This window comes from Aquarana catesbeiana, linkage group LG10 (assembly GCF_042186555.1).
Source record: "Aquarana catesbeiana isolate 2022-GZ linkage group LG10, ASM4218655v1, whole genome shotgun sequence".
Taxonomy (NCBI): Eukaryota; Metazoa; Chordata; class Amphibia; order Anura; family Ranidae; genus Aquarana; species Aquarana catesbeiana.
The window spans coordinates 135,643,173-135,662,136 of NC_133333.1; the positions used below are offsets into that span (position 1 = coordinate 135,643,173).

An 18,964-nucleotide genomic window follows, 5' to 3' on the forward strand; every position below is an offset into this window, starting at 1 on the left:
GTTGGGTCCCCCCAAATTCTATACCAGGCCCTTCAGGTCTGGTAGGGATATTAAGGGGAACCTAGCACCAATTTTTTTTTAAAAATGGCGTGGGGTCCCCCAAAAGTCCATACCAGACCCTTATCTGAGGCACGCAACCTGGCAGGCCGCAGGAAAAGAGGGGCGAGAGAGTGCCCCCCCTTGAACCGTACCAGGCCAAATGCCCTCAACATGGGGAGGGTGCTTTGGGGTAGCGCCCCCCCAAAGCACCTTGTCCCCATGTTGATGGGGGAAGGGCCTCATCCCCACAACCCTTGCCGGGTGGTTGTGGGGGTCTGCAGGCGGGGGGCTTATCAGAATCTGGAGGCACCCACCGTAAAGACTGGCCTCTCAGGTGACAGCTCATTTATAACTGAGGGCGGGGCCACACGATGACATCGCCAGGTGACCACACCCCCATCTGATGCACGGGGATATCCCTATGGCTTTCCCTTAGCGTCAGAGGGGGGCGGGGCCACCCAGTTACGTAACCAAGTGACCCCGCCCCCACTTTTTAAAAATTTTGGTTCGGGGTTCCCCTTAATATTCATACAGACCCGAAGGGTAATGGACTGTGGGGGAATCCCATGCCGTTTTTTTCAATGACTTTTATGTGTATTGCCAGGATTCATTATAGCCGCGAGTACTTTTAAATGACTTTTTTTCCTTTAGAAATGTCATTTTGCTCTCAGACTGTTGTAAACACAGGAAACATGTGCCACTTTACAGGCATACAATAGACACCCCCCAGGTACGAAATTTAAAGGAATATTTTACTTTTTCTGTTTCACTTTAAGCATTATTAAAATCACTGCTCCCGAAAAAAACAGCCGCTTTTAAAACTTTTTGATTGATACATGTCCCCTGGGGCAGGACCTAGGTCTCCAAACACTTTTTATGACAATACCATGCATATAAGCCTTTAAAATTAGCACTTTTGATTTCTCCCATAGACTTTTAAAGGGTGTTCTGCGGCTGTCGAATTTGCCGCAAACACCCCAAATTGTTCGCTATTCGGTGAACAGGCAAACACTTGATGTTCGAGTCGAACTTACATTCGACTCGAACATCAGGCTCATCCCTAGTGGACACTGACAGCTCATCACCTTTGGAGGCAAGTACAGCAGGAGCCGAGGGGGTGGGGACGGTATAGGGTGTTAGTTCACCTTTTTCCCTTTTTCTGAAAATTAACCCTTTAAATAGTTGGGGGGAGGGTTTGTATTGTGGCAACCTCACCTTGAATGCCAGGTGACCTTGCCCTGGGAATTGGTTTGCTGGGCCTCTGTAGGGGGGCCACTACTTCCATGACGAGTACAAGGATCCGTCTCTGCTCTATGCTGGCAGGGAAATGGCTTTTCTGTTCAGGCTGTGATTGCTTGCTCAAGAAAAATAACTGTAAAATGTTGTACACCTTTTGTTTTAATGCACCTGGAATATATTTAGCTGATTTATGCTAAACATTCCATTGGGTTTTAAAGGCCAACATTAACCAGAACTCCCTGTTTAGTCACCAGGACAGGTAAGGTGTATCTCTTTCTCTTTCTCTCATAGTGACAGAGAAAACAATTATTATTTTTTTTTTGTAGAGTATTAAGGGCTTAGAACTTCTATAAATTGCTATGTGTGTCTCTGTTGAGTCTCTGTTGAGAAAATTCCTCTACTTTTAAGGTAGCTACTGTGACAAAAAGTGAGGGAAAAATCTTCTCAGCAGGGACATAGACAGCATAAAAAAAAATAACTGTGGTTCTAACCATATTAAGCACTGTGCAAACTGTTGGCGCTATATACAGTAAATCTTTTAAAATAATAATAATATTATGATCTATTCAAGACCAATTTGCAAAAGTGTTCAACACTGTGAGGCTAACCATAAGCAGTGTGGATGGAGGAAACTGCAATGCTAGCTAATGTATTCAGACAGTCACATCATCCATAGTTATCTAAATACCCAAACAGTGACTGCATCTGATAGCATGCAGTCACTGTCTAACCAGCAACTTTTCACTTCTCTTAAGCTTTGTGAAATCAATTTGGTACAGTTGGGTGGTGCAGACGGATTCAGCAGGAATAAAAAGAAATTCAAATTGTATATGGCTAACATTAGTTAAGAACCTTATAGGTAAACACATCTTCTAAAATACAGTCTGTCCTAAGTTTATAATCTGTGACTTGGCATAATAAGGATGGCCATGAATATTAAAGGGTGGTTGGACATCCAGGTATGAAAATCTATTGAACGCTGCAGATGATTCTGTAAACTTACAGGGTTGGTTGTCTACACCAGTGGTTCTCAGCCTCAGTCCTCAAGTACCCCAAACAGGCCATGTTTTGGGAATGTCTTTTAGATAAAATAGCTGTCCAAAATATCAAGTCATTGACTCTGATTTAAAGCACCTGTGCAAGACAAGGGAAAACCTTCAAACATGGCCTATTGGGGATACTCAAGGACTAGGGTTGAGAACCACTTGTCTAGACAGATCTGCCCATATCATCTCAATCTATATTTGTATAGGGGTAATTAGAGTTTAGTGGAGTAATTTTAACCTTCTTGTAAGTGGCAGATAAATATTAGGCTATTTACATACCGATGTATAATATCAGTTGTATCTGCTCATAGAGATACAAACATAATTTTCATTGTCTTTTTACTCTCATCTATAACCTTAACCATTAAATCGTGTTAGCAGCCAAATGGACCACAGTTGTAGCAGGCCATTGATTTATGTGTCAGAAAAATCATGGAACCCAGCTGCAGAAATTCTACATCAAGATAAATGGGCTGTTTGTTGCCTAGAGATGGAAGCAGATTATGGATACATAAGAAAACACTCAGGAGAAATCATGTGGAGTAAAAGAAAACCTAATTAATTCTTCTTTTTTTGAACAAGCCATTTCTTTTATTACATAGATATCATTTTAATATTTTATAATAATAATAATGTTAATATTTTATGCTGCATTTATTTACTTGTACCCTACAACTTTGTCTGTAGCTATCTCTGTCTAGGAAGAGCTTTAACCGAGTATTTAATCATCCCCATAGTAACATATTAAACAGAAGGTGTTTTAGAAGTGCTCATCATGCAATGCAACTGTTATCTTAATGAACTAACTGCAGATAACAATTATGCTTCATTTAGCACATGGTATTAACAATTCTATGCAGGTAGCTAGTTCTTCTTATATGGGGAACATCTGCAGAATGAACAGATTTGAAAGCATGCTGCTTCTATTAAAGGGAAAGGCTATCCAATTTGGCTGCAGAAAAATGCTAGTGAGTGAAAACACCTCCTGTTGCCTTATGCCGCACTTTTCGACGGACTGAACTCCGAAGGACTTTTTGATAAAGTTCCAACGGAGTTCCGACGAAACGGACTTGCCTACACATGATCACATCAAAGTCCGACTGATTCGAATGTGATGACGTATGACCGGACTAGAATAAGGAAGTTCATAGCCAGTAGCCAATAGCTGCCCTTGCGTCGTTTTTCGTCCGTCGGACTAGCAGACGAATGGATTTTTCGATAGGACTCGAGGAAGGACCAGGAAGAAAAATTCATTGGGGTCACCTCTGTAAGTTGGTTTAGCTGTAAAGTCATATGCAAAGATCTTTTCCCCCAATTAACTGTGTGTATGTATGTATATATTGAGTAGCAGGGGAGCTTAAAGAGGAACTCCAGCCCCATTTTTTTTCACTTTTGGTTTTTGGGACAGGTTAGAACATATTTATCAGTTTTTTATTGATGTTTAGGAGATTTTTACTGATTTCCTATTCCAGTGACCACTCAGAAATTGAGGGAGTACATACAGCAATAACGCAAGTTCTAGGGAATCTAAGAGGCATTATTTTTGTGCCAAAATGAAATTGTAGTCAAGACTGGTAAGAATTAGTATCAAAGTTAGCTCGGAGACAGTGTTTACCACTAGTGATTAAGTAGCGATTGATTACTAAACAGATGGAACAAATTACTTCCTATGTAATGAGGCCAGGGACACACAAGCAATTAAATCACCTTCCTACTGAGAATAATAATAGTTTGTTGATTGGTATCTCAGTAGAATCACATTGATTTGGGGGGGCGCAAAAAAGATCACTTTCAACAACTGGTTAAATCGTTTTGCAAAATAATTGTATCACCCTTACCTATATTTCATAAGTAGGAGAAATTAGTGATTATTCACACACATATTTGGAGCAATGTGTGATCATGTGTGTTCAATCACTACTGCATGCCACGTGTGTAGTTTTCACCATAAGAGCCATTTTTGGCATCTGTGCAGTGAAATATTCCTGTTCTTATCATATCAATAATAGCATGATTGAGCTACTAAATATATTTGGATTCTGAGCACCTAAAAAAACCATACCCAAGGTAGAAATTACATTTAAGCACAAACCAAAAGATAATTTAATTTTTCTATAACATGTATCCATGAAACTATCAATCCATGGGTATCACATAGTGGGAGAGCATTGAGTATATCTGGTTACAGAAAGAGCTCTATTCAACCTCTGAATAAATTCTCACAAAAAAATGGGGTGGGGATGCGGGGGGATGGGGGACAGGGCATTCTACCTACAGGATTTTTTTGAAAGATGGATCCAACCTGAGTCTATCAGTGGACTCTAAATACTTTGATTATATTCAGTCTTTTTAAAACTATTCAACAAGGAGCCCCATCATGTTCATTATATTTTGGCTGTGCTCCCCTCACTTTGCATTTAAGACATGCTTCATGTGGGTTTATGATGCAGGGCAATGGTGTACTTTTAATCCCTGTTTTATTTATTTTTTGTATACTTTCTTGTATTTTGTTGTATGCAAAGCTCTAAATACTGAAAGGATACAATATCTAAAAAATGTATCTTAATTAAGTTCTACTAAAATCATTTTTAAAATATTATCACAAGAATAATTCTGAGCATTGTTTCCTACAGAGTCTTTATTTCTCATGCTGGTATAAATTTCACTGTTCTTTCCTTTCCTTTCCTTTTTCCATGTACCTATTAATCTGTGCTTGTCCATGCCTGATCTCCCTTGTTCCTATTTATCCATCTTGTCTCTTTGTAACTATGACCTCTGACTTTCTGTCTTCTCTTTAGTTACTGACCTTGTGAGATATCATTCTCTTATTACAGGTACAGCTGATTCATTATAACCAGGATCTGTACAGTAATGTCAGCGAGGCTTCCCGCAACCCCAATGGCCTGGCTATAATCTCTTTGCTCGTGAATGTGAGTTCTGTGTTTTCCTACACTGCATTCAAACTTTGGTCATTTCTTTTAGTAAAAAGGAAAGTTTTTGTTCCAACTTTTATTAGAAATGTATATTTTTGTGCTATGCATGACTATCTTTACATGAAGATATCACTTACGATGTCATATTAAAGTCCGGTCAAAATCTAACTAAGCTTAAAGTGAAAATTCACTCTCCCAATCAACATTAGTTATTTTTAATGCTGCTGGCATTAGTACATAGATAGGAAAGTATATCATATTTACTTGTTTTAAAAATATATTTTTTTTAAATTTCAGTTACTTCCTGGTTTTTTGCCCAGGCAAATTATGTCATACATCCCATAAGTCTTCATGAGCGGAGGAGGGGAGGAGAGGAGGAGTGGAGGAGAGGAGGAGGGGTTTTCTCAGCCAAGCACACTCTCCTGCATGCATGCTTGAGCTAAGGGCAGATGATTTCCAGGAAACCAGAAATACTAGGGTGTTGTTTTTTTAAAGTGATTTCGCAACAAAAAGAAGCATAGACACATGGATGGATGGGCGAGTTTGTTTTGAATATAAAAATTAATCAAATAGTGTTTTTTGTTTGTAGGGCTCAGATGCAGTGAAGATCCACTTTAAGGCTGGGTTCACACTGATGCAAATTGGATGTGGATTTCCTGCATCCACATGACAGGAGAGTGTGGCAGGCCCTAAATGGAGCTGGTTCACACAGCTCCGGGGTCTGCATTGCAGAAGGGTCCTGTGCATCTTCTGGTCAATTTTAGGTCCAAATTCAGACAAAAATTCGGACCTGATCCACAGCTGGAATGGTGAACAGACACGTACCCCCTGCTGTGAGCCGCAGCTAGTTTGAACCCAGCTTAATACTACTCCCCCTATTCTAAGCCATATGCTAACTACCCTGTAAATGACAAATGTGTATACTTACCTAAACTAAGGGCACTCTGGTCTGGTCCCGTGATCAGCTCCCAGCATTTAGTGAAGAGGAGGGACAGTGGACAACGGATGATTCATAGAAAGTTAGTGAGTGACATCACCACCCAGGCTCTACGGCCCTTGTTGCTGCTCTCTTCTTTACAATGAAGCTAGCTGTTGTGGAGATAATGAGGCTGGACCAGAGCACCCTTAGATTAGGTGAGTATACACACCTTTTCATTACAGGGTAGTTAGCATTGAGCTTAGAATGGGGATAGGAGCAGTACCGGGACAAGGTCACCTAGAGCCCAGGTTGAATGTGCAAAATTGCGCCCCGCCAAGATGTATGAACATTATGTGCCAGCAAAAATCCCCTCCCCCAAAAAATGGAGTGCTAATCTGCATGCTTAACTACAATCCTCTCATTCCACATATGCTCCTAACACGATTACCCCCCCTTCAAAAAAAAAAAAAAAACAATTCCCCCTTCCTAGCACAAATCCTCTACCCCTCAAATATTATCTTTTCTAGCACAAACCCCCCAAATTCCAATGCTAGCACACCTCCCCAAATTTCCCCTCCTAGACCAATTCCTTCCTCCTGCCTCCCCACCAAATGCCCCCTCCCAACACATATTCTCCCCCAATCTTCTTGTGGTGCCCCCAAACTTCACATGATAGCACAGTGTCCAGGGCAACAGCCTCTCCTGCTCATCCCTTGTCCCAGCCCTGGGTGGGAATAGGTTTAGGCTTAGCTTGATTTTGACCAAACTTCTACTCTAATGCCGCGTACAGACGATCGGACATTCCAACAACAAAATCCTGGATTTATTTCTGATGGATGTTGGCTCAAACTTGTCTTGCATATACACGGTCGCACAAATTCCGATCGCCAAGAACGCGGTGACGTACAACACGTACGACAAGCTGAGAAAAATTAAGTTCAATAGCCAGTGCTGCTCTTCTGCTTGATTTTGAGCATGCGTGGAATTTTGTGCGTCGGAATTGTGTACACACAATCAGAATTTACGACAATTTTTGGATTTTGTTGTCGGAAAATTTGAGATCCAGCTCTCAAATTTTTGTTGTCCGAAATTCCAACAACAAATGTCCGATAGAGCCTACACACAGTCGGAATTTCTGACAACAAGCTCACATTGAACATTTTTTGTCAGAAATTCCAACCGTGTGAATGCGGCATTAGTGATGTGATAAAACAATATAAGAATTTAACAAACTGGACCATCCAAATGTTTCTAGGGTCTTGTAAAATATATAATATATTATATACAAATCTTATCAACATATACAGTATATACACACATTATAAAACCATATTTCTGTTTATGGTTTTTAAAGTGGTTTTAAACCAAAAAGCAATCATTAATTATTTTGCAGCTTACCAATTCTTAGATGTGATGGCTGTAATAGTTTTCTTTTTAGGCTTTCTCTCTTTTATCTTAGTTTTTATTTACCTAGCCAGTAAAGCCTCGTACACACGATCCAATGTTGCCAGAGGATTGTCTGTTGACAGAAGAAAAACAGCAACAGGCGCCTGTTAGTAAGACTGTAACATTTAATGGCAAGTTAGCATTAAAACACTCACATATAAAGACATGATTGTCCAGCGCAGGGAAGTCCAGTATAAGCCATGAGTGATCTCTGCAGCCTGGATGGAAAGAAGCTATTTTCCTCTGTGCTGTCGGCTTGTCGGTCCACAACACACTTCCGGGATTCGGTCGCGATCCACAACGAGGCTTGCAGCGCAGCCAAACAGTCACATGGAGGGCTGAAGTGCAGAGTTCAAGGTATGGGCTGTACTGCGATAAAGCAACGCATTTCAGAGCATGCACGGTAAAGCACGCTCCTTTCTCAAGCTCTTGAGAAAGGAGCGCGCTTTACCGCGTATGCTCGTTTTGGATCGCGACCGAATCCCGGAAGTGTGTTGTGGACCGACAAGCCGACAGCACAGAGGAAAAAAGCTTCTTTCCATCCAGGCTGCAGAGATCACTCATTGATTATACTGGACTCCCCTGCGCTGGACAATCATGTCTTTACATGTGAGTGTTTTAATGCTAACTTGCCATTAAATGTTACAGTCTTACTAAGAGGCGCCTGTTGCTGTTTTTCTTCTTTCTTACATATTTTTTTATTTATTTCAGGTACTTATATAGCGCCGTCAATTTACGCAGCGCTTTACATATACATTATACATTCACATCAGTCCCTACACCCTCAAGGAGCTTACAATCTAAGGTCCCTAACTCACATTCATACATACTAGGGCCAATTTAGACAGGATCCAATTAACCTATCAGCATGTCTTTGGAGTGTGGGAGGAAACAGGAGTACCCGGAGGAAACCCACGCAGACACAGGAAGGACATGCAAACTCCAGGCAGGTAGTGTCGTGGTTGGGATTCGAACCAGCAACCCATCTTACTGCTAGGCGAGATTGCTACCCACTACACCACTGTGCCGCTCTACATATTGGAGCGGCTTCACCTCCCCCCACAAGGCTGCCCTGCTATATAGACTGCACATTCTCACAAAGAGCTTTATTGGCTCAAAGGACTATTTGATGAACTTGCATTGTGTTTTATATTCCCCATACTGTGACCTGCGCTGCTATTTGTTACTGTGTTTTTATTGTCTGTTGACAGACTGTTGTCCTAAAATCTGACCGTTAGTACGCTCCTTCTGACAATTGTTGTCCAACTTTTGGCCAACAAATGATGGATGGCAGGCTAGTAAATTTTCGGCGGACAACAGCCTGTTGTCTGATTTTCATATCGTCAGTACACAAGTCCATCACACAAAAGTCAAAAGTACAAACACGCATGCTTGGAACCAATGCTCACTAAACACAAAATTAGCAGAAGGGGCCCAAAAAGTGCCGCTCAAGAGTTGAAAATCCTCCTAGTGTACTTGGATGATTATATTCTGAAGTTTATTGATTACCAGATTGATTGTCCACCAGTTGCACTTAATTACATGCGACACTACTGTCCTATGTCTGTATATATCTTTATGTCTAATAAAAAAAAATTGTTATTTGAAAAAAAAAAAAGAAAATCCTCCTAGTATGTCACTACGTTTGTGTTTGTTGGCCGACAATTGTGTACCTATGCAAGACAAGTTCCTGGCACATGCCCTTGGACAAAAAACAGACACTGGTTGGCCAACGATCGGATTGTGTGTACGAGGCTTTAGACTGTTGATTCTCAACAGAGACAAATTATTTAACACTGACAGGGGTGATTGCAATGATCATGTTTTATTTATGTAAAACCTTAATTCCAAAAGGAAAAAAAACGTTGCTGTAATTCCCTAAAAATATGGATTTTGGCGTTGATTTGTTAGTGTATCTAAATCTGCTAGTATATCTAGCACTCCCCTCCCCCCAGACTGACAATGCTGCTGTCCAAAGGTGGCTCTGTTGCTCCTTCATCCAAAGTGTAGGCACTCTAATGCAGGAAATGTATTACTTGCCAGATCATTAGGTAAAAACAGAGGGGAAAAGCCTAAAAAAAAAGCCTAGTCACCACATCTAAGGATTGGTAAGCTGCAATGTAATACATTTTTGATTTTCAGGTTGAACACAGCTTGAACTATATGTTTACATGGGATGGTAATATTTGCTTAATAGCACCGTCAATACTTTTATATAAACCTAGACATGGCATGGTCACTCACTTTGTAATTGATTTTCCCATAGCAGTTGTTCGGGGTTTGTTCAAACTATGTCTCCTGAGCTGCATTTTTGAGCACACAAATAGTTTTTTTGTTTTTGTTTTGTTTTTTATGTGCCCTGTAGACACTATATATGTACAGTGGTGTGCTGAAAAAAGCAGTTCAAAGGGCATGGTGTTAACAAAATACGCTATATTACCAAAAGTATTGGGACGCCTGCCATAAAGACATGGACGAGCGAGTTTGGGGTGGAGGAACTTGACTGGCTTGCACAGAGTCCTGACCTCAACCCGACAGAACACCTTTGGATGAATTAGAGTGGAGACTGTGAGCCAGGCCTTCTCATCCACATCAGTGCCTGACCTCATAAATGCACTTCTGGAAGAATGGTCAAACATTCCCATAGGCACACTTCTAAACCTTGTGGACAGCCTTCCCAGGAGAGTTGAAGCTGTTATAGCTGCAAAGGGTGGGCCAACTCAATATTAAAGCCTACGGAATAAGACTGGGATGCCATTAAAGCTCATGTGAGTGTAAAGGCAGGCGTTCCAATACTTTTGGTAATATAGTGTATGTTGACTATAGTGTCTGAAATACTAGAAGAAAACACATTACACAGTAAGCAAGTAAAGATGTGATCATCACGCTAAAAATTACTTTCGGGTATGCTTTCAGTGGGAAAAATCCCAGGCTCTATGAGACTGGAGAGGGGCAAGGAATATTCCCCGACAAGTCTCAGCTGGACCCAAAAGCAATTTGCGAAACTCTTGCTTTAATGACATAGAGACTTGTTTTAAAGACAATATAAAAATATTTTTTTTACTGCAAATATTCAGTGGTCATAAAGGTGTTCTAGAACAGTGGTTCTCAACCTGGTGGTTGGGACCCCCTCGGGGGTCAAATAATGATTTGCCAGGGGTCACCGAATCCTGGGCTGTTCCTGAAGCCCGCACCGCTCTCCCAGCCTTTTTGCGGCCGCCCAGCAGGGCTGTCCCTGGAGCCTGTGGCCACTCAGCTGGGCTGTTCCTGGAGCCCGCGGCCAACCACTCAGCCTCTTCACAGCCGCTCATTCAGTTCACGGCATGGCTGGGGGGCAGAGACTAGAGGTCAGCTGACTGGTGAGGAATGTGAAGTGGGAGGGACTGGAGGAGACCCTACCCTGTTTCCCCGAAAATAAGACCTAGCGTGATTGTTGGGGATGGCTGCAATATAAGCCCTACCCCCCAAATAAGCCCTACCCTGTTTCCCCGAAAATAAGCCCTACCCTGAAAATAAGACCTACAAGGACTTTAACTAGGGCTTATTTGGGAGGTATGGCTTATATTGCAGCCATCACCGACAATCACGCTAGGTCTTATTTTGGGGGAAACAGGGTATCTCCTTCGGCATAGGTGTCACTGCTACGAGACACCACAAAGTGGGAGACACCACAAAGTCGGAGACACAGTGAAGCCGGAGAGACAGTGAGTAACGCTACCTGTGATTATAGTTGCCATTAAAAGACCCCACTACAGTTCTCAGATCAGCAGATGACCTTGATCAAGAGCACCTAAGCTGATTAAAACTCCCCCCAGCACTGCAACTCATCCTAACTCCCTGCCAGCACTGCCACTCATCCCATTCCCCCCACCCCCCACAAAGGACTAAGAGAAGGAATAAAAATAGAGAATACATGGAAGGGAGAGGAAAAGAGGGGGAGGAACAAAAAAAAAAGGGAGAAAACGAATAAGAGAAAAAACAAAAAAAAAGGGCTAGAGAGAGGGCTGGGGAAAAAAAACCAATAAATTAGGATAGAGAGAGATAAAACGGAAAGAAAGGAGAACAAATGAGAAAGAGTTGTACATCCTAAAATGTACCATAAGGGGTTTTAATACCATATGAGTGGAAGGGACTCAGGGAGTGCTAAATGTCCGTGGGTTAGGGGCGCAAATTACTTGTCTTGCCTTGGGTGCTGACGACCCACGCTACGAAAATAATTTTACTGTTAGGGGTCCCCACAACTTGGGAAATTTTAACAAGGGGTCACGGCACTAGTATGGTTGAGAACCACTGTTCTAGAGGGCTGCTCAAATTGGCTGCTCTTAGAGCATTAGAGGATTTCTGACAGAGAGGCAGCTTTTTCACTCAAGGGACATAAGGATAGTAGGTTGGAATACTATTTCCCTTCACAGATAGAGTTGTTGATTTATGTTATGACTTTTATAATACTGTAATTACACAAAAATTAGGAGGAATCAGTAGTATTTCTTGTATTATATATGCATATGGAATTGATCAGCCTAATGTTAATAACATTATCAATGTGTACCAGTGAGGACCTAAGGTCAAATCAGTTTGTCATCCTTAGTGCATTCATGCTTAGCAATGTTTAAGTGTAACTTAAGTGTAAATGCAAATATTTATTACTTCTGGTCACAGAACACATACTATCAATGCTCCAATGTAAAAATGCATATAAAAGCAAAGGAGAAGGCCTTCAAAAAATACAAGGTTGAGGGATCATCCTCAGCATTCAGAATTTATAAAGAATGCAATAAGAAATGTAAGGGTGCAATTAGGATGCCTAAGATAGAACATGAAAGACACATAGCGGAGGAGAGCAAAAGAAATCCCAAGAAATTCTTTAAGTATGTAAACAGTAAAAAAGGGAGGACAGACCATATTGGCCCCATAAAGAATGAGGAAGGACATCTGGTTACAAAGGATGGGGAGATGGCAAAGGTATTGAATTTATTCTTCTCCTCAGTCTTCACAAGTGAATCGGGGGGCTTCAGTAACCAAAACTGCAGTGTTTATCCTCATGACACATCACAGGAAGCACCTACATGGTTAACAGAGGACAGAATTAAAATTAGACTTGAGAAACTTAACATTAATAAATCACCGGGACCAGATGGCTTGCATCCGAGGGTACTTAGGGAACTCAGTCAGGTGATTGCCAGACCGTTGTTCCTAATATTTACAGACAGTCTATTGACTGGAATGGTACCAGCTGATTGGAGAAAAGCCAATGTAGCACCAATATTTAAAAAGGGCCAAAAAAACATCCCTGGGAATTACAGACCAGTTAGCCTAACATCAATAGTATGTAAACTCTTGGAGGGGATGATAAGGGACTATATACAAGATTTTAGTAATAAGAATGATTTCATTAGCAGTAATCAGCATGGATTCATGAAGAATCGTTCTTGCCAAACCAATCTATTAACCTTCTATGAGGAGGTGAGTTGCCATCTAGATAAAGGAAGGCCCATAGACGTGGTGTATCTGGAGTTTGCAAAAGCATTTGACACAGTTCCCCATAAACGTTTACTTTACAAAATAAGGTGCGTTGGCATGGACCATAGGGTGAGTACATGGATTGAAAACTGGCTACAAGGGCGTGTTCAGAGGGTGGTGATAAATGGGGAGTACTCAGAATGGTCAGGGGTGGGTAGTGGGGTTCCCCAGGGTTCTGTGCTGGGACCAATCCTATTTAATTTGTTCATAAACGACCTGGAGGATGGGATAAAGAGTTCAATCTCTGTATTTGCAGACGATACTAAGCTAAGCAGGGCAATAACTTCTCTGCAGGATGTGGAAATCTTGCAAAAAGACCTGAACAAATTAATGGGGTGGGCGACTACATGGCAAATGAGGTTCAATGTAGAAAAATGTAAAATAATGCATTTGGGTGGCAAAAATATGAATGCAATCTATACACTGGGGGGAGAACCTCTGGGGGAATCTAGGATGGAAAAGGACCTGGCGGTCCTAGTGGATGATAGGCTCAGCAATGGCATGCAATGCCAAGCTGCTGCTAATAAAGCAAACAGAATATTGGCATGCATTAAAAGGGGGATCAACTGCAGAGATAAAACGATAATTCTCCCGCTCTACAAGACTCTGGTCCGGCCGCACCTGGAGTATGCTGTCCAGTTCTGGGCACCAGTCCTCAGGAGGGACGTACTGGAAATGGAGCGAGTACAAAGAAGGGCAACAAAGCTAATAAAGGGTCTGGAGGATCTTAGTTATGAGGAAAGGTTGCAAGCACTGAACTTATTCTCTCTGGAGAAGAGACGCTTGAGAGGGGATATGATTTCAATTTACAAATACTGTACTGGTGACCCCACAATAGGGATAAAACTTTTTCGCAGAAGAGAGTTTAATAAGACTCGTGGCCACTCATTACAATTAGAAGAAAAGAGGTTTAACCTTAAACTACGTAGAGGGTTCTTTACTGTAAGAGCGGTAAGGATGTGGAATTCCCTTCCACAGGCGGTGGTCTCAGCGGGGAGCATTGATAGCTTCAAGAAACTATTAGATAATCACCTGAATGACCGCAATATACAGGGATATGTAATGTAATACTGACACATAATCACACACATAGGTTGGACTTGATGGACTTGTGTCTTTTTTCAACCTCACCTACTATGTAACTATGTAACTATGTAACTATATCATCTTTTCTGATCATTCTTGTTCAGGCATCACTGAGAGACAGCATCCACATCTAACATAAAGGAAAACAACTATTGGCGCTCAGGAAGTTGGATAAATAGGGCATTAGGCAGGGCTTAGCCAAGGAAAGCAGTCTGTGTAAGTGATAAAGTCCATCAATGATAGTAAATGTCTCTGGAGATCTAAAATCTGGTGCTTGATGGCTGCTGGCTCTAAAGAGTACTAGAAGGAACTCAGCAAGTGCAAGTGCATAAAAACAGAAGAAAAGAGCAGCACCATCTAAGTGCAGCAGTATAAAACCATTTATTGGCAAATATAAATGGGGGGATGTGCTGCGGTGTAGGGGTGGGTAGCTGTTGGTTTCGGCAGCACCGGTGGCTCCTAGCGCTTCTTGGACACTCGGGTGCACACAGAGCCAGTCAGTGGTGGAGCGGGCGGTGTGTGCGTTCGGAGAATGCATGCTCTTTCATCAGGCAATAACATCTAATACTAAGATGTTGGCGTAGAGATGTGGCCATCTTGCAAACCCCATACCATTTCACACAGATCAGACCCTACTGCTGGCCTCATCCCTTCTTACACTGACCAACAATGCAATGTGGGCCTTTAAAAATGTACTGTTAGAAGGGACTGTCTACTAGCCATCAATGTAAATGGGGTACATAAGACACCAACGAGCAATGAGGTTTGTGCCCACCAATGGTAAAGGGGCATTTATTAGGGGTGCCAAATGCCAGATGCTGTAGAGATATCATTAAAAATGGGTGTCACTAAGTAGTGGGAACCCCATCAAAATGTTTCTTGAGTGCCCTGTGATGAGGAGTTATGCCACTGCTAGGCACAGTCAATTTCCTTGAGATCAAGCATTGCTTCTTGATGACAGAAGGTACTATTTACTGGGTATTGTAACAAATCAGAAATATATGACTTTACTGATAGATAGGATAGATATGATAGGTAGTTAATATCAAATCAAACCAGTGTTCAGCACCAAATTCATAAAGAACCATCAAAAAATGACTCAACTGATGTAGTTGCCCCTTTAAGTGGAAAAATGACACCTTTACAGAAATAAATAGTACATAAAAACTGTGGCGCTTACAAACTACATATGTGCTTAATGTATATTCCTATAGCATAAATAATGTTAATCACACCAATTATAAAAAAAGGTTATATAGAAAAAAGTCTAACGTGATGTTATTCCCAATATAACAAGTCAAAATGACTCTTCTATTTAAACCACTGGTGCCCAAAAAAATTGCACACTCACCAGAGATGTTTGACTTCTTTTTACAGGAAGTACATTTACATGTGTAGTATGTAAGGGCCACACTTTTTTGATAGGTAGTTACTGATACAAGCTTACCCATTTCAAAAAGGTAGCTTCTTTTAGGGTAGGGCCTATGCAATATTACACTAATACAAATTACTTGCTATTAGTTATTGTTTTTCTAGTGTTGAATGCATGCAGTTACTTTACAACTTGTTTGTGGTTTACTTTTTTTGTCCACCTGTGTCCATTTTACTAGTTTACATGCCCATCTGGTAATGTACATCTGGATGTCCCGCAGTAATGGTGTGATACAAGCCTTGGGTTTGCTCTACTGGTAAAAGATGATAGATAGATAGATGAAAAGACCAAAGTAAAAAATAGCACCACAGAGCAAAAACAGTCCAAAGTCAAAAAAAAGTCCAAACAAAAGCAGAAGCACAGGGCATGTAATATACTGTACATAAAAAAAACAAACAAGGAAGCCAAGGTAAGGTATGAAGATAAGGTAGCCCAAATCAAACAATAATCTTTAGATATGCTTTTAGACTAAGCTAGGGAGTCCTCTTATTTCACAAAATAAGTTTGCACGCCACACAGTACTTGGTTTTTCAAACAATGGCTCACAAAAAAGGTTTATGTCTGAGCACTGTAAATGATCCTGCATACAGTACATCTGGTCTTCAGGGCAGAATACAGAAACAGCAAATATTTCACTTAAAAAAAGTTACTCTTTTGGCTGGGGGAGTTAATAAAGACAAAAGTAAGTGACTGTAAATAGAGGTATACTGGTACAGTTTCAGTTGCCAAGGCAACAATCACATCCAGTTTAATGGTCAGCTGATGTTTTTAGAGTTATACTACATCAGGGTCTCTCTTTGTCCTGTCCTTAATGATTTCACCACATCTCACCCTTGATCTTGCCCTTTTGTTTCTTCATCTCATGTTAGGGTCTGTTGCACTCTATCTGTCTGTTGGTGTGGCTGCCTCTCTAATATTCTAAATTAATTCTCCCCATATTGTATTATTCACTGTTACCCTCTTCTCCTACAGTACTCCTCCTGACTCCTATGTTGGCTTTCCAAAAATCTGCACAAAGTCTGTATTATTCTGTGCATCAGCACACCCCTTTTGTCTTCACTAGCCAAATGAGGAGACATTTATGGTTTGTCTCATGACTGCTGTAAAGCTCTGATTTATTAGATGAGGCACACTACTGGCTAAACCTTGATTTGTTATTTGGAATGTAAGCAAGTGGATGAGGCATCCATTCTGATTCAGAGGAGTGATGGTATTGTTCTGTCGAGTGGGCTGGGTAAGGAAGGAAGGAACAATCCTACAATCACTAAATTACTTTCCCTTTCTGGTGTAAATAGAGCAGTTGTGTGACTGCCATTTAATGCTGCCACTGGGAGGAGCCCATCATAGAACCAATGCGTCCTCTGGCATGGGATCTGAGCACCATTCTTGGGATAGCCTGTGTAAAGTTTTGATACAGCTCTCACAAAATTTTGACAGTTATTTTGGGATGCTATAGATAGCACAATCTACATCACCAAGGAGCCACACAGTGGGTAGGTACAGGAGGGCTTTGCAGTTTTGGGTGGTGCAGAGACAGTTAGGGATGGATTCTTCCTCATCCCTTCAACACCGATGGGTGAAAAACTCAGTCAGTCAGCCTGAGAATGGGACCTTCATCGGACACACATTCAGTAGAGAATGCCGAATAGGTGTCTCATGAGGCTCTCAGAGAAGCTTTATTACATGCTGAGGTTCCCTTGTTGGACTGTCATGTGCCCTGAAAATCCACTGTGTGTGGACTGGTGAGTAGTTGCTACCGAAGTACGGTATTTTAAAGCTTAAGGGAGGCATAGTGATTTGGTTCTTTAAATGGGGGCAAGAAAAAAGAAAGACATTTTGTATCAGACTTCAAAAACTTCCTTTTATTATAACCATAGTACATAAAAACATTATAGACCCATATAGGGTCATAAAACCAACTTGTGAATGTTGTACAATATTAGTGGCCAATTACAATCCATAATGGTTCCAATACATGACTCGTGCCTTCATGATTGTGCTAATCTTCATTTCACATATTCGCTTCTTCAGGACACATGAAGAGATCAATTATGATACCTAAGCAGAGCAAGCACTGATGTAAAATATGCTGGTCAGCATAGAAAAATGAAGTAAATAGTAAAATGAATGAAGGGAAGTTCAAAAGTTCCCTGTTACACATCCTCCTCCTTAAGAGAGAGGTTATTTTTTTTAAATGTTAGCATATCATGCAATACTCATCAGAAACATGTTCCTCAATGCCAACTCCATAACGAGACAAATGATCAGCTTTCTCTTGTTCTTTACTTGATCTATGTAAATTGAAGAGGTTGCAGTGCCAAATACCATCTGATCAGTGAATTTGCATAGTATTATTTTATGAAGTTAAGTCACAGAAATGGACAGTGATCTTTTATCTATACAAACTCCTATTTCAATAGCTAGTATCTTGGAGAGACTCTAATGCCCACTTTATAGCCAGACATTCTTTCTCTAAGACAGCATATCTAGTCACTCTGGAAAAAAAAATTCTGCCTATATAGAGCACTGGGTTCTTTTTCCCAGCAAATACCTGGCTTAGAACGGCTTCTAAGCCATCTTCAGAAGCATATGTTTGGACGATAAAAGGCTTAGAAAAATCTGGGCTTTTCAGAATAGGGTCATCACAGAGAATGAATTTTGTGAAAGATGTTTCACATTTTGCAATCCAGGAAAACTTGATTGCTTTTTGCTCTTTTGAAAAATCTGTAATTAACATTCTGTTATATCCAGCCATATCTAGAAAAGAATAAATGTCTTTTGGTGCTATGGGTCTTAGAATTTTGGATCGCTCTGACCTTCGCCATTTCAAGTTTTCACTTCACCTTTGCCTAAGTATCCCAAATATTCAACATGACTGAAGGCAAAAGCACACTTTGAGGTGTTAATTTAGTGTTGTTCCTGAAAAGCAGAGAGAAGGAGAAAAAAGGGGTTTCAAAGCCAAGAGAAAGATCCTTCTAATGCAGCGTACACACGGTCGCACATTCAGACAACAAAACCATGTTTTTTGTTGGCTCAAACTTGTCTTGCATATGCACGGTCACACAAATCTTGTTGGAAATTCCGATCGCCAAGAACGCGATGACGTACAACACGTACGACGAGCCGAGAAAAATTAAGTTCAATGGCCAGTGTGGCTCTTCTGCTTAAATCCGAGCATACGTGGAACTTTGTGTTTCGGAATTGTGTACACACGATCAGAATTTAGGACAACGGATTTTGTTGTCGGAAAATTTGAGATCCAGATCTCAAATTTTGTTTGTTGGAAATTCCGACGGAAAATGTC

At 41.0% G+C, this 18,964-nt stretch overlaps 1 protein-coding gene across 3 annotated transcripts in view; it reads left to right on the forward strand.

Moving 5' to 3' along the window:
• LOC141110908 (carbonic anhydrase-related protein 10-like) overlaps window positions 1-18,964 on the forward strand; it is a 967,215-nt gene that overhangs the window by 609,913 nt on the left and 338,338 nt on the right. For all 3 annotated transcript variants that reach the window (XM_073602695.1, XM_073602696.1, XM_073602694.1), the window contains one exon: window positions 5,159-5,254. In XM_073602695.1, the coding sequence (XP_073458796.1) occupies window positions 5,159-5,254 (96 nt within the window). The remainder of the gene's footprint in view (window positions 1-5,158; window positions 5,255-18,964) is intronic.